The sequence below is a fragment of the Eptatretus burgeri genome, chromosome 16 (genome assembly GCF_056783735.1).
Source record: "Eptatretus burgeri isolate ZD-2024b chromosome 16, Ebu_testis_v1, whole genome shotgun sequence".
Taxonomy (NCBI): Eukaryota; Metazoa; Chordata; class Myxini; order Myxiniformes; family Myxinidae; genus Eptatretus; species Eptatretus burgeri.
In genome coordinates, this window is record NC_140976.1 from 41,588,368 (window position 1) to 41,601,926 (window position 13,559).

At 48.6% G+C, this 13,559-nt stretch overlaps 1 protein-coding gene across 2 annotated transcripts in view; it reads left to right on the plus strand.

The window, feature by feature from the left end:
* The window catches only part of LOC147010940 (PIH1 domain-containing protein 1-like), a 44,968-nt gene that overhangs the window by 27,249 nt on the left and 4,160 nt on the right, over positions 1 to 13,559 (plus strand). For both annotated transcript variants that reach the window (XM_085860141.1, XM_085860142.1), the window contains 3 exons: positions 11,397 to 11,458; positions 11,933 to 12,014; positions 12,125 to 12,227. In XM_085860141.1, the coding sequence (XP_085716267.1) occupies positions 11,397 to 11,458; positions 11,933 to 12,014; positions 12,125 to 12,227 (247 nt within the window). The remainder of the gene's footprint in view (positions 1 to 11,396; positions 11,459 to 11,932; positions 12,015 to 12,124; positions 12,228 to 13,559) is intronic.

A 13,559-nucleotide genomic window follows, 5' to 3' on the forward strand; every position in this document is an offset into this window, starting at 1 on the left:
AGCCAAACAACTCCATTCAATCCTAACTTTCCTCTTAAAATCCTCCATCTTCCCCCACAACCGTAACTATATATATATATATATATATATATATATATATATATATATATATATATACATATATATATATATACATATATATATATATATATATATATATATATATATATATATATATATATATATATATATATATATATATATATATATATATATATATATATATATATGACGCGATGGGTCCGTTCGATGGGGAATGACTTGAGGATTAAGCACAATAAAATTCATGATTCTAGCTTCAAGGGTTAATGCTGCAGATTGTTTTTTCTTTAAAATACCCCCACATTTAGAGGTTTTTTGGCCGTTGCTAGGCAACGGAGGGGTCCATAGCAACGGTTCTTTCTCACACATAACTAGGACATACCATGAACCTACCATACCAGTTTCATGTATATCTGACTCATAGTCTCTGAGATATAACGAACTTCGTTTTTTTCATTGTTTTCGACCATGGTTCATTCAAAGTCTATCTTCTCCGACAGTTTTCATAGGATCCGGCTGGAAATTTTTGACAGAGGCTGATTATAGTGCGCATAAAAGCCTGGAAGCCGATTTTTGATTTTCGAAAAAATAATTTTTTTATGATTTTTCAAAAATTTCAAAGCCCCGTTGCTATGCAACGAAACTCAAACGCGCACACTCCCAGCATTTGTGGCACCTGTCACCAAGGTTCATCAAAATCAGTTTGCTGGTTTGTGCTGTGGAGCCTCGTGTTGCAGACACATATACACACACACACACACAAACACACAAACACACAAACACACAAACACACAAACACACAAACACACAAACACACACAAACACACACAAACACACACAAACACACAAACACACAAACACACACAAACACACACAAACACACACAAACACACACAAACACACACAAACACACACAAACACACACAAACACACACATACACACACAAACACACACAAACACACACAAACACACACAAACACACACAAACACATACAAACACACACAAACACACACAAACACACACAAACACACACAAACACACACAAACACACACAAACACACACAAACACACACAACCACACACAAACACACACAAACACACACAAACAGACACAAACACACACAAAGACACACAAACACAGACAAACACACACAGACACACACAAACACACACAAAAACACACAAACACACACAAACACACACAAACACACACACACAAACACACACACACACACAAACACACACACACAAACACACACACACAAACACACACACACAAACACACACACACAAACACACACACACAAACACACACACACAAACAAACACAAACACACACACAAACACAAACACACACAAACAAACACACACACACAAACACACACACACAAACACACACACACAAACACACACACACAAACACACACACACAAACACACACACACAAACACACACACACAAACACACACACACAAACACACACACACAAACACACACACACACGGAAAACCCGACAATAAGGGTAGGAAAAAAAAAAGTCTCAAAAAAAATTTTCCCACTGTTTTTTTTTTTTGACTATCGACTACCCAATATATACAATATATATTGTTACGGCTATGGAAATTCGCATTACACCATAAAGGGCCCTCAGGTGAGATATCTCCATAGGTACATGTATAGTTAGCCCAAACCCGTTGTATAGAGGGAATTTATGTGATCCATTCGGGCTGCGAGCCTCCAGTTAGTCGTTTTTCTTTCCCTATCTTTGATTTCAAACGAACAAAAACTGCCAAGGATGCTGGTGGGCTTTTCCCGCCATTCTTCCCCGCGCTTGGTGTGAGGGAAGGGGGGAAGAGCGGCTCGCCGCCGATTGGTGGATGGACAGCGTGAGGCGGTCGGGGTGAGGGAACGCCCCTTTTCGAGAACCCTCTCGAAGGAGGGTGGAGCCGAAAACGGGGCGGAGTGAAGGGCGGAACCCCGCGCTATAAAAGTCGGACACGGGCAGGGCGCGTTCTCTCCCTCTTCGTGCTCTCTCCCTCTTCCTGCGCCCTCCCTCTTCCTCTCGCTCTCTCCCTGACTCGTGAAACTCGCCTCCGTCCGAAGTCATTGTTGGGTCATCGTCGAGCTGTGTCGTCGTGGTCGAGTGTCTCTGCCTCGGTGTGGAGCTCGCGGAGCCTGAGGAGCTCGTTGAAGTTGAGCTGTTTCGTCGTCGAGTCTGGTCGAGTCGGCAGTGGAGGACAGCGAAGGAGACTGAGCTTGGAGTGGAGGTCGTGGGAGGAGGACTCGACGGCCGCACCAAGGGAAGTCCTTTCTTTTCTTTGGGTTTGTGTAAATGAGTGTGGGTGGCGCCTGTCCGACAAGTAGAACTGTTTAAGTGTTGCCGTGTGTACGCGTATTCGGTTTTAACTCTTGCTTTGCTTTATATGTGCATTTTGATTATTGTGAATGTAAATACGTGCCTTCCGTGCTGGTCTGTGTGAATTAAACGTGCTTGTGTGAACTTGTTCCCCGTTTCGCTGCGTCCTTTCCTTTGTTTGACTCTCCATCCTGCTTCACGTAAGGGGTTCGTAGTGGGTTCAACATCCCGGTAATTAATCGGAACCGTCAAGGCCAACGATAACACCGCTCGGTTATCACTGTAGCATGGAATGGACCGCTTAAGTGGTTCGTGTCCAGAGTCGGCCTGTGGCGTGGTACGATCGCCCGGTCGACCATTCGCGCAGGTACTTAGGTAGATCGAATTTGGCGAGCAACCCTATCCTGGGCGGGTGGGAAATTGGCACGATCGTGGTGAGGTTAAACCCCCACCCGTGACTAGCTCCCGGCGTTGTTCCGAGAGGGTCACGACTGAATTGTCCGTTCCTGTGGGCGAGGCGGCCGCCATTCGAGTCGAGCGGCCGATCGCATGCCGGCGGGCGCAAATTCGCAAATGTGTATATATATATATATATATATATATATATATATATATATATATATATATATATATATATATATATATATATATATATATATATATATATATATATATATATATATATATATATATATATATATATATTGTTACGGTTGTGGAAATTGACAGAACACCATACAGGTCCTTTAGATCAGTTATGTCGATAAGTGCGTGTTCAGAATAGATTTCCCCACCGATGTTTAATGGGCAATTATTCATGTGTAGGGCTGTGAATCTTCAGTAAGCCGTTTTTCTTTTGCTATCTTTATTTTGACCAACCGCTTCACAACAACCACCTCCACCGCCAACCGCATCTCAACAACCACAGCCACCTCCACAACCGCCTTCACAACAACCACCTCCACTACCAACCGCATCTCAACAACCACAGCCACCTTCTCCACAACCGCCTTCACAACAACCACCTTCTCCACAACCGCCTTCACAACAACCACCTTCACCACAATGACATCTCCTCGCCATCTCCTAAACCACATCTCCTCACAACATAATCAACAACTAACAGCATCGCCTCACCTTCATCTCCATTGCGCCACCATCTTTGCGCCAGCCACGGTGAGTTCGCCACGAACGGCATCGCCGCCGACAGACGCAGGGGTTCCCTGTTAGGACGGGGGCCGGTGATTGCCACAATGTCCGCGTAGGGCTGATGATCTCTGCAACGTCCGCTCTCTTCGCATGACTTGCGATCGGATCAAAATTGGCGGAGCCAGCGGGGGGTAAGAGGTCTGAGGGGAGAGATCAAAACCTCGCCTCACGGACTCCATATAAAGGCGCGCAGAGACGCCAAGCGAGTTTGTTGAAGTCTGGAGTCGGTGGGGAGCTGAAGAAGTCTGGGTTCACTGTGGAGCTCGCTTGAAGAGAGTCTGTCTGCGGCATGTGAGGAGTAGCGTGGCGAGCAGGCAGTCGGGATCGTCTCAGCAGAGCCTGGAGCGCAGCCTGCCGTGTTGTGCCGAACTGTGGGTTGCTTGAGCGCAGCCGGAGAGGAGTCGCCAACCAGCGGCAAACGGTCCGAGGTGATCGGGCCCCGGGACAATCCGAACGACGCTGAGGAACGGGCGGGCTCTTAAGAGAGCATCAACTCTAAAAGAGCAAAGGCCCGTTCGTTCCTCTGAGGCGTTGTCGCCGCACGACGAGGCCTGGGCCGAGCCGCGGTCACGCCAGCTGCCATGTAGACGGGACGTCGAGGAGCGCCCAGCGAGTCACCACAAGGGTGACAGGTAACCGGCGCGGCCTCTCGGAGCTTTTGCGGTCTCCACGGCTCCGTGAATTATAAAGACCCAAGAGGTCCAGTCCTACCCCTTGCCTTTCCTGGGGTTTTCTTTGAATGAATGTTGGGTGCCGAGTCCGTTAAGTAGTAAACTGCTAAGTGATTGTGTAGAACGGTTGTAGTTCTTCTTGTCTTGCTTTTGTTGATTGCATCGCTTTTGTTTGCCTTGAATAATTGCGTGCGTGTTTGCCTCGCCTAATTGAAATCGTGCATGCCTGCATACGTGCTGTAATAATAAATGTCCTTGTGTGAATGTTGATCCATTCGTTGCGTCCTTTCCCTCAATTGAACTGCCATAATTAAGTTCGGAATATAGTTGGTTGTTAATAACCGATAAGAGAATCGGGTCTGACGGGCTTGGCGATAATCCGCTCAGCAATTGCAAATGGAGCGAGCTGCTTAAGCGGCTCGTTCCCAAGCAAGTCCCGTCGAGGTGTAAATCCCCGGCATTCTGTCAGCGCGCATAATTAGGTAAATTGACAATTCGGCAATCGGACCCTGTCGCATGCGGACAGAATAGTTGGCTGATTTTCGGTGTGATTAAAGATACACCCGTAGCTGAATTTCGGCGTTGATCCGAAAGCTGCGACGAGGTTTTCCCGTTCGGTGGGCAAGAGCGGCCGCCTTGGCAAGAAGCAGTCGCCCGAAAGCCGAGCGGGTGGGAAACCACAATATATAATATATATATATATATATATATATATATATATATATATATATACATACATACATACATACATACATACATACATACATACATACATACATACATACATACATACATACATACTGTACATACGTATATGTGCTGCATCACGTGATTGGGTTTTTGTATATCATGACTCACCTGCAAGTGGTGGCAGTGATGTACATCCGGACGCGCAATAAAGCGGAGTTACTGCTAACACTCTCGCTCTCCATGTTCCGCTGCGCCTCGGACACCACAATTATCTGACGTGGATGTTGAGTGGACGAGTCACGGCGCACGGACAGGTGCCCGTTTTCGTCGGAGACGACTTCGAATTGTTTTCGGAGCAGTTGGGTTGCTATTTGCACCCGAATGATGTGGTCTACGAGAACAAACAGAAGTCTATCTTGCTCGCCTCGCTATCGACAGGACATTATCGACTGCTGAGTGATTTGGTGGCGCCGGACAAGCCCAGTGGGGGCGCGCTGTCGTTTCAGGACATTGTGCGGAAGATGAAAGCACGCATGGTGCCGGAGAAGTCATTACAATTGGCTCGATACCAGTTCAATCGCCTCACGAAAGGAGCGCGTCGCTGATTTCGTGGTGCGAGTGAAGCATTCTTCCGTGGCCTGCAAGTTCACGGCAGATGAGCGTCCAGCTCGGCTCAGAGATCGTTTTATCGGAGCCGTTACATTCAACTCGGCGGTCGACACTGCTACAGCTGTCCAGCAGACTCTCAGAGATGTTCGGGCCATCACCGGCCACAGCATGCCGGATGGCCTGGGGACCCACGCGGTGTCGCGAGCGCCCCGGGACGCACGCACGACCTTCGGTGCGGGCCGGGGCCAGACGTCGCCGCGCGGCCGCACGAGCGGCGAGGTGACCGCGCGGACATGTTTGGGATGCGGAGGTCGACACCTGTGCCGTGTGTGCCCATTTAAAAAGACCGTGTGTTTACATTGTCACAAGGTGGGTCATCTGAAGCGTGTGTGCCGAGGGGCGTTGGCCACCGTTAAGGTCATGGACGGCGATGTGCGAGGCGACCTCGGTGACCCGGGACGGAACCGGCAGCCGTTGATGAGCCTGTTTTCAATTGGTCCTGCGGTGGCGCGCCCGATGACTGTGGAAGTCGAAGTGAACAACATGCCGATCACGTTTCAGGTTGATACGGGAGCGGCGTTGTCGATCATCGGCGAACAGACCGCGCGTGGACTCAACGACCTGAAGCTTATCAGGTCCGTCCTCACACTGTTCACGTACACCCGCGAGAAGATAACGCCAGTCGGGATGGCAGACGTGTCTGTGCGGTACCAAGGCCAGGTCGACGCGCTTCCGTTGTACGTCGTGTGGGGGAGGGGTCCGTCTCTCCTCGGCCGGTACTGACTGACCCGCATCAGGCTAGACTGGGTCGCCGTTCACCTTGTGCAACCCATGCCGAGCCAATGGGAGGATCAGTTGGAGAAGATTCTTCAAAGACATCAAGGTTTGTTTTGCGACGACCTTGGCAAACTCAGGGACGTGCAGGCGAAGCTCTTCCTGAAGGAGGGGGTGGTTCCTTGTTTTTGTAAACCACGACCGGTGCCGTTTGCCCTGCGGGACAAGGTCAAGGGTGAACTGGATAGGCTGGAGGCCTGTGGAGTGATCGAACGGGTGTCGTACTCAGATTGGGCCACCCCGGTCGTCACGGTGCTGAAGCGGAATAGAGACGTCCGATTGTGCGGGGACTTCAAGTCCACGGTTAACCCGGGGCTCAGCGTGGAGCAATATCCACTGCCGTCAATCGATGAAATATATGTACGATTGGCGGGGAGTCAATACTTCACGAAGCTTGATCTGCGTGATGCATATTTTCACCTACCGATGGATCCCGGGAGTAGCGACCTTTTGACAATCAACACGTGTCAAGGGCTCTATCGATATACCCGACTCTGTTTTGGGATTGCTTCGGCCCCGGCCTTGTGGCAGAAAGCCATGGATCAGGTTTGCATTGGCCTGCCCGCTCAAACCTACCTGGACGATGTGCTCATTGCAGGGAAAACGGCAGACGAGCACCTTGCGAGCATTGCCCAAGTGCTGACGAAGCTCGAAGCGTGTGGCCTGCGCTTGAACAAGGACAAGTGCGCGTTCTTCAAGCAGCGCTTGGAATACCTCGGGCACATCATCACGCTGGAGGGGCTGTTGAAAGGTCCTCGGAAGGTGGAGGCGATTCAGCACATGCCACCGCCTCGCGACAAGACGCAGCTGCGCTCGTTCATTGGTATGGCACAGTATTACCAAAGGTTCGTGCGCGGGCTTAGCTCACAGCTTGCGCCGTTAACGCGGTTGCTCAGGAAGGACGAGCGCTGGGCCTGGGGGCCTGCACACCAGGCGGCGTTCGACCGCGTCAAGCGGCTGCTCACAGAGGATACGATCCTCGTGCATTACAAGCCTGCGCATCCGCTCTTATTGGCATGCGACAGCTCTGCATATGGCATCGGGGCAGTGATCTCCCACAGGATGGATGATGGTTCCGAGCGGCCTGTTTGTTTTGCATCCCGGACCCTGTCCGCAGCAGAGCGGGAATATGCCCAGATAGAGCGCGAGGCTCTCGGCCTCGTCTGGGGTGTGCGGAGGTTTCATCAATACCTGCTGGGGTGGCATTTCACTTTGCAGACGGATCATAAACCACTTCAATTCATCCTGAGACCCGAACGCGGGGTACCGGTGGTAGCAGCCGCGCGAATACAGCAGTGGTGTCTATTTCTTGCTGCTTACAATTACGATATTCAGTTCTGAAGCACCGAAAAGCATGCTAACTGCAACGAGCTCTCGCGCTTGCCTTGCGCGGAGGGTCCAGCTGCGTCTGAGTCGGCCGACCGGGTTGATGTGTTCGCGCTGGGCCAGGTCCAAAGCGGGCCGATCACGGCCAAGCAGGTCGCGGTGGAATCGGCTCATGATCCAGTGCTCGCCCGTGTCGTTCAGGCGATTTCTACGGGGAATTGGAGCGATTTACCTTCAACACCGGCATTTCAGCCTTTCATGTCGCGCGCATCGGAGCTGTCGTTGGTCCAACGGTGCGTTATGTGGGGAATGAGGGCGGTGATTCCACCAAAGTTCAGGCAGCGGTGTTTGGAAGAACTGCATGCCAGTCACCTTGGCGTCGTGAAGACCAAGAGTCTTGCTCGTAGCCTGTTGTGGTGGCCAGGGTTGGACAAAGACATTGAGCAGTTGGTTAAGCATTGCACCACGTGTCAAACAGATGCTGATAACCCGCGTCAAACTTCGGGACTATGGCCAACCTCAGACAGGGCCTGGCAGAGGTTCCATGTGGATTTTGCGGGGCCGGTTAATGGCAAAATGTTTTTGATTGTGATCGATGCATTCTCTAAATGGCCGGAGGTTGTAGTAATGCAGCATACATCAGCAATCATTACAGTAGAAAAACTGCGGACGATCTTTGCTAATAAAGGATTACCCGATGCAGCATACATCAGCAAGCATTACAGTAGAAAAACTGCGGACGATCTTTGCTAATAAAGGATTACCCGAGATTCTGGTCTCTGATAACGGTCCGCAGTTCATCGCAGGTGTACTTGATGAGTTTATGCGTCAAAATGGTATTCGACATCTAAGGTCCGCACCGTATCATCCTGCGACGAATGGGCAGGCGGAGTCGTTTGTTAAAATGTTGAAACGGGCTTTGCGCAGGGGGGGCGTTGCACCTATGCAGACGGTGGTCGATGTCTTTTTGCTCCAATACAGGAACGCTATTCATCCTGTCACGGGTGATTCTCCTGCCATTCGTCTCTATGGACGGGCATTGTGGTCCAGACTGGATTTGCTGCGACCTGGAGGGTCGGTGAGTGGGGCGGTGTCGCGCCTGACGCTGCTGCGCGGTTTTGATGTGGGACAGCGGGTAATGGTGCGCGATTATTTTCACGGTTGGTACTGGGGCCGGCGAATTGCATGGTGCGGACTGATGGTGGGGAGGTGTGGAAGCGGCATGTGGACCAAATGCATGATCGCATTTTCAGCGTCCCCCCCCCCCGTGCCGAGCGATGTGGGACCCCCTCCTGTGTTGTCGCCGTGGCCAGGCGTTGTATCGCCAGGGCCGGACGTGCCGACGCCCGCGGGGTCTTCACCTGATTCAGTCCTGCCCGAGGACGACGAGCAAGCTGGTCGGCCGGGGGCGGTTGTTGTTGCGGATGGGGCAAGTCTGGCGAGGGTGTCACCTCGACCTAGCCGGGAGGCGTCTGAGCCTGGGCCGTCTGGCGTCGCTGCCCGCCCAAGGCGGGTCAGGAAACGGCCGCGGTACTTGGAGGATTTTGAATGTTGATTGGTTTCGTTTGGTCATGTTATAATTGTCATTTTATGAGGGGAGGAGTGTGCTGTATCACGTGATTGGGTTTTCATATATCATGACTCGCCCGCTAGGGGTGGCAGTGATGTACATCTGGACGCGCAATAAAGCAGAGTTACTGCTAACACTCTCGCTCTCCATGTTCCCCTGCGCCTCGGACACCACAGTATACACACACACATCGTAGTGTGGTTTGGCTTGCTGCACTCACCTCACCACATGTCGCTACAATGGGACAAACACCTCACCACCACATTTTAAAAACCTCACCACCATGTAACTGCCATGTTAAAAAGATCACCTCAGTTCCACGTAATTCAAAACGGCTCCCATTGTGCAATTAAAAACACCTCACCACTCGTCGCTATAGATTATATAGACAGGCTTGTTTTAACTGAAGATAAGTACGTGAGTTGCCTTGTTTTCATTATTTACACCGAGCAGAATTCAAACATTCATTTTGCAAATTTACTTGTAATATTCATGACATTACATTTTATAAGCAATGGAAGTTGACGATTTCAGTTCAAAAACAAAGAAATTTCAAAACAATACCCTTAGGACATACACAAGGGAGGGATGTTGGATATTGGATCCCAGCAGTTTGCTATGATTTCACAAAAGTTTGAGGGATTCGTTCAGTGACAAAACAAATGCTGCACAGAGATATACGAGTACATACACGACATGGCCAAAAGTATGCTGACACCCTTCTAATGAGCGGACACCCTGGACACCCTTCCAACAGCTATTTCAGCCGACCCATTGCTGACGCGTATAAAATCAAGCGCACAGCCAGGCAGTCTCCACAGTACAAACATTGGCAGGATAATGGGCTGTACTGAAGAGTTCAGTGACTTTCAACATGGCACCTTCATAGGATGCCACCTTTCCAGCAAGTCAGTTCAGCACATTTCTGCCCTGCGAGAGCTGCCTCGGTCAACTGTAAGTGCTGTTATTGTGAAGTGGAAACGTCTCGGAGCAACAACCGCTCAACTACGAAGTGGTAGGCCACACAAGCTCACAGAATGGGACTGTAAACTGCTGCATTTTCATGATAAATATAAAATAAAATAAAAAACACCTCACCGCCACATTCTGAAAAACGCCAAACCACCACGTTATGGAAAACGCCTCACCACCACGTTATGGAAAACGCCTCACCACCACGTTATGGAAAATTCCTCGCCACCATGTTATGCAAAACTCCTCGCCGCCACGTTATGGAAAACGCCTCACCACCACGTTATGGCAAAAGCCTCACCACCACGGTATGGAAAACGCCTCGCCTCCACGTTATGGAAAACTCCTCGCCGCCACGTTATGGAAAACTCCTCGCCGCCACGTTATGGAAAACTCCTCGCCGCCACGTTATGGAAAACTCCTCGCCGCCACGTTATGGAAAACTCCTCGCCGCCACGTTATGGAAAACTCCTCGCCGCCACGTTATGGAAAACTCCTCGCCGCCACGTTATGGAAAACTCCTCGCCGCCACGTTATGGAAAACTCCTCGCCGCCACGTTATGGAAAACTCCTCGCCGCCACGTTATGGAAAACTGCTCGCTGCCGCGCCGTGCAAAACTCTTCGCCGCCGCGTCGTGGAAAACGCCACACCCTGGAGAACTCCTCGCCGTCACGCCGCGTCCACTGAAAAGGGGGTATGGTATATCTGCAAATGAAGTACACCGAATGGTATGTATTCTTCCTCTTCTCTGTAAACTATTTCCTTTGCACTTGTACCCCTACCTTCCCAACGTCCTCTTTTCTCACCTTTTCCTATTACCTCCCCCACTCCCCCTATTTCCACAATCTGAACTTTTATCCATCTGTACATGGGCTTAAAATAAATAATGAATGGCTTGTTGAAAGTCAAACATTAATGAATGAATCATAAAATTGTAATGTTGACTTGTGTGCCTTTTCATAACCTGCTTCAATTGCTCCAAACCCACCAAACTGCTTCTCAACATTCCAACTAGTTTCTCGTTATTTCTAGCGACACTGGTTAGATTTGTCATTTCACCCAAATCGCTTCATTTGCGTGGGAATAACGAGTGGATGGTGTAATGTATTTTCAGCTGGGCAGTTGTGTATGGCATACGACGTGGTCATAAATCCAGATCTGCACGAACGAGTAAAGGTCAGTTCACAGACTGTTTTTCCAGAGGCACGTCCTTGGTAATTCTTGGATATTCACACCATGATAAAATTGTGAGTTTGTTCATGTCATGAATGGCATGCTGTGCATGCTCTAAGCCAGCTGTTAACTATGTGCTCATACATTCCCTTCTCATTGCGAGCTAAGATGATGAAAAGGCAGTTTGTCATCATCTGACATCCTCTCCTAATCGCCATCCTCTTTCCTTTGGTTTGCGCTACCTCCCCCTCATCACTCCAAAACTTTATGATTATTGCAATTAGCCTTCCACTCCCACTCTCACGTACATACACCTTGTCTTCACGTTCTTTATTTATATATCAACTCTAAACTTATTTCCCTTTGTTCTGCACTCCCCAAATCTTCTTTGTCTCACCTTCCTTTTAATCAATTTGGCATCCCTCTCACGTTAAAGGTACAAGTTTTATCTTGTTACCCATTTTGCATTCATTACAGACCAGTGAGCTGTTTCGCTCATTTCTGATGACTGTTATACTTGAGGGACTTGAAGATAAGAATGGAATTAAACTGGACAAAGGTACCTACGCACATCACGTATCTGCACATCTCATTCTGACACTTAATTAGTGAATTCCGTTCATTTGAATGCTTCCCCCCCCCCTCCACTCCCCCTCCCAACCTCCACAGAGTGGACCGTACTAAAAAACCGCAAATTTATGGGAACACTTTTGAAGCAAAACATCCGCATTGGTGATAAGGCACCGCAGAAGATAGAGGAGGTTAAAGAAAGGTAAAAACTTCACTTTGAGGTGCAACTTTGGTTAATGTGTGCTTTAAGTGCTTGGTTTAGCTTCACAACTCCATGAAGTGCTTGTTTCTTTACATCCTCTTGAGCAACGGCCTTTTCTTCTTTTTTTATTAAAACCAAATACACAAAGAGACCATTCATTTATTTTTGTGCCCAGAGAGAGTTTCACATGTCGAACGAATCACATGACAAGAGAACGTGTGAATATGGAATTGATGTGTTCACTGGATGAGCAGGAAGTATTCGTGTTTGAGGGTGTATGCATCTATTTATCAGTCATGATGATTGAAGAAATCCCCCCGCCTCCCCCCCCCACCCCCAAAAAAACACCTTTTCATATGAATGAAAATTATTTTGAGTGATCTGCATTTATTTATTTTTTTCTAGTTGCTTTGAGTTCATGTTGGAATGTTTACCCTCACCAAAGGAGAGGGTATTGCATTTGGGTCCATTTTTCTGTTTGTCCACACTGAATGTGTAAGGTAGGCCACAAATGCCACTTTGTGGTAGCGAGTAGTACACGCTGTCGTTTTTCAACCGAGTACATCTCTAAAGTATGTAGAATTAGAATACGGGTACACGTATAAAATACGTACTATAAAACCACACGAAAAAAAGTCTGGGCGAGGTTATGCAATCTTTGATTGCTCGTTGTAGTTTTGGTTTTATAAACAAATGCCATAAAAAAAATCCTGGAGGGGTTTTGTTTGAGTCATTGGGTGGACGAGGGTCTCCCTCCTTCGTCACTCTTGTATCGGCTTGTATAGTTAGGGAATTTTAGCAAATTGTATTGACCATCTGTGAAAAAATTGCTTACCAAAAAATTTCTTCACTAACGTATTCATCTACGTGTCTACTAACACCTATCAATTAGTGCAAACCCAAATCCTTGTGGAAAATTCTGGGGAGCCAATCAAAGTTCGGGTGCTCAGAGGGCCTGCGCAAAAAAATTGCAAAAATTAACTTTTGCCAATATTGACTTGTGGGATGTCTAACTAGGGGTTTTTTGGGGTGCTGAATTGATTCTAACCATTATTTTTGAGAAAAAAACACTCCTTGATCATCTAAAATGTATCTTATTGACATTTTTAACAGAACTGTGCTCAATGGAAATGTTGCTTCGTCAGCTTTTACAACCTTATTCATCAAACTCCCCAGTATCTTCCTCGCTCCTCTTGTCATCCAGCTGGTTTATGTTCAGGCAAGAGTTACCATGACAGATGCCGCAAGCAGAAATACACTTGACTCCTTGCTTTTTACAGCAGCACCTGAGTGAGCTGCAGTTCCCTGCACAGTTGCAGCTGGCAAACGTCA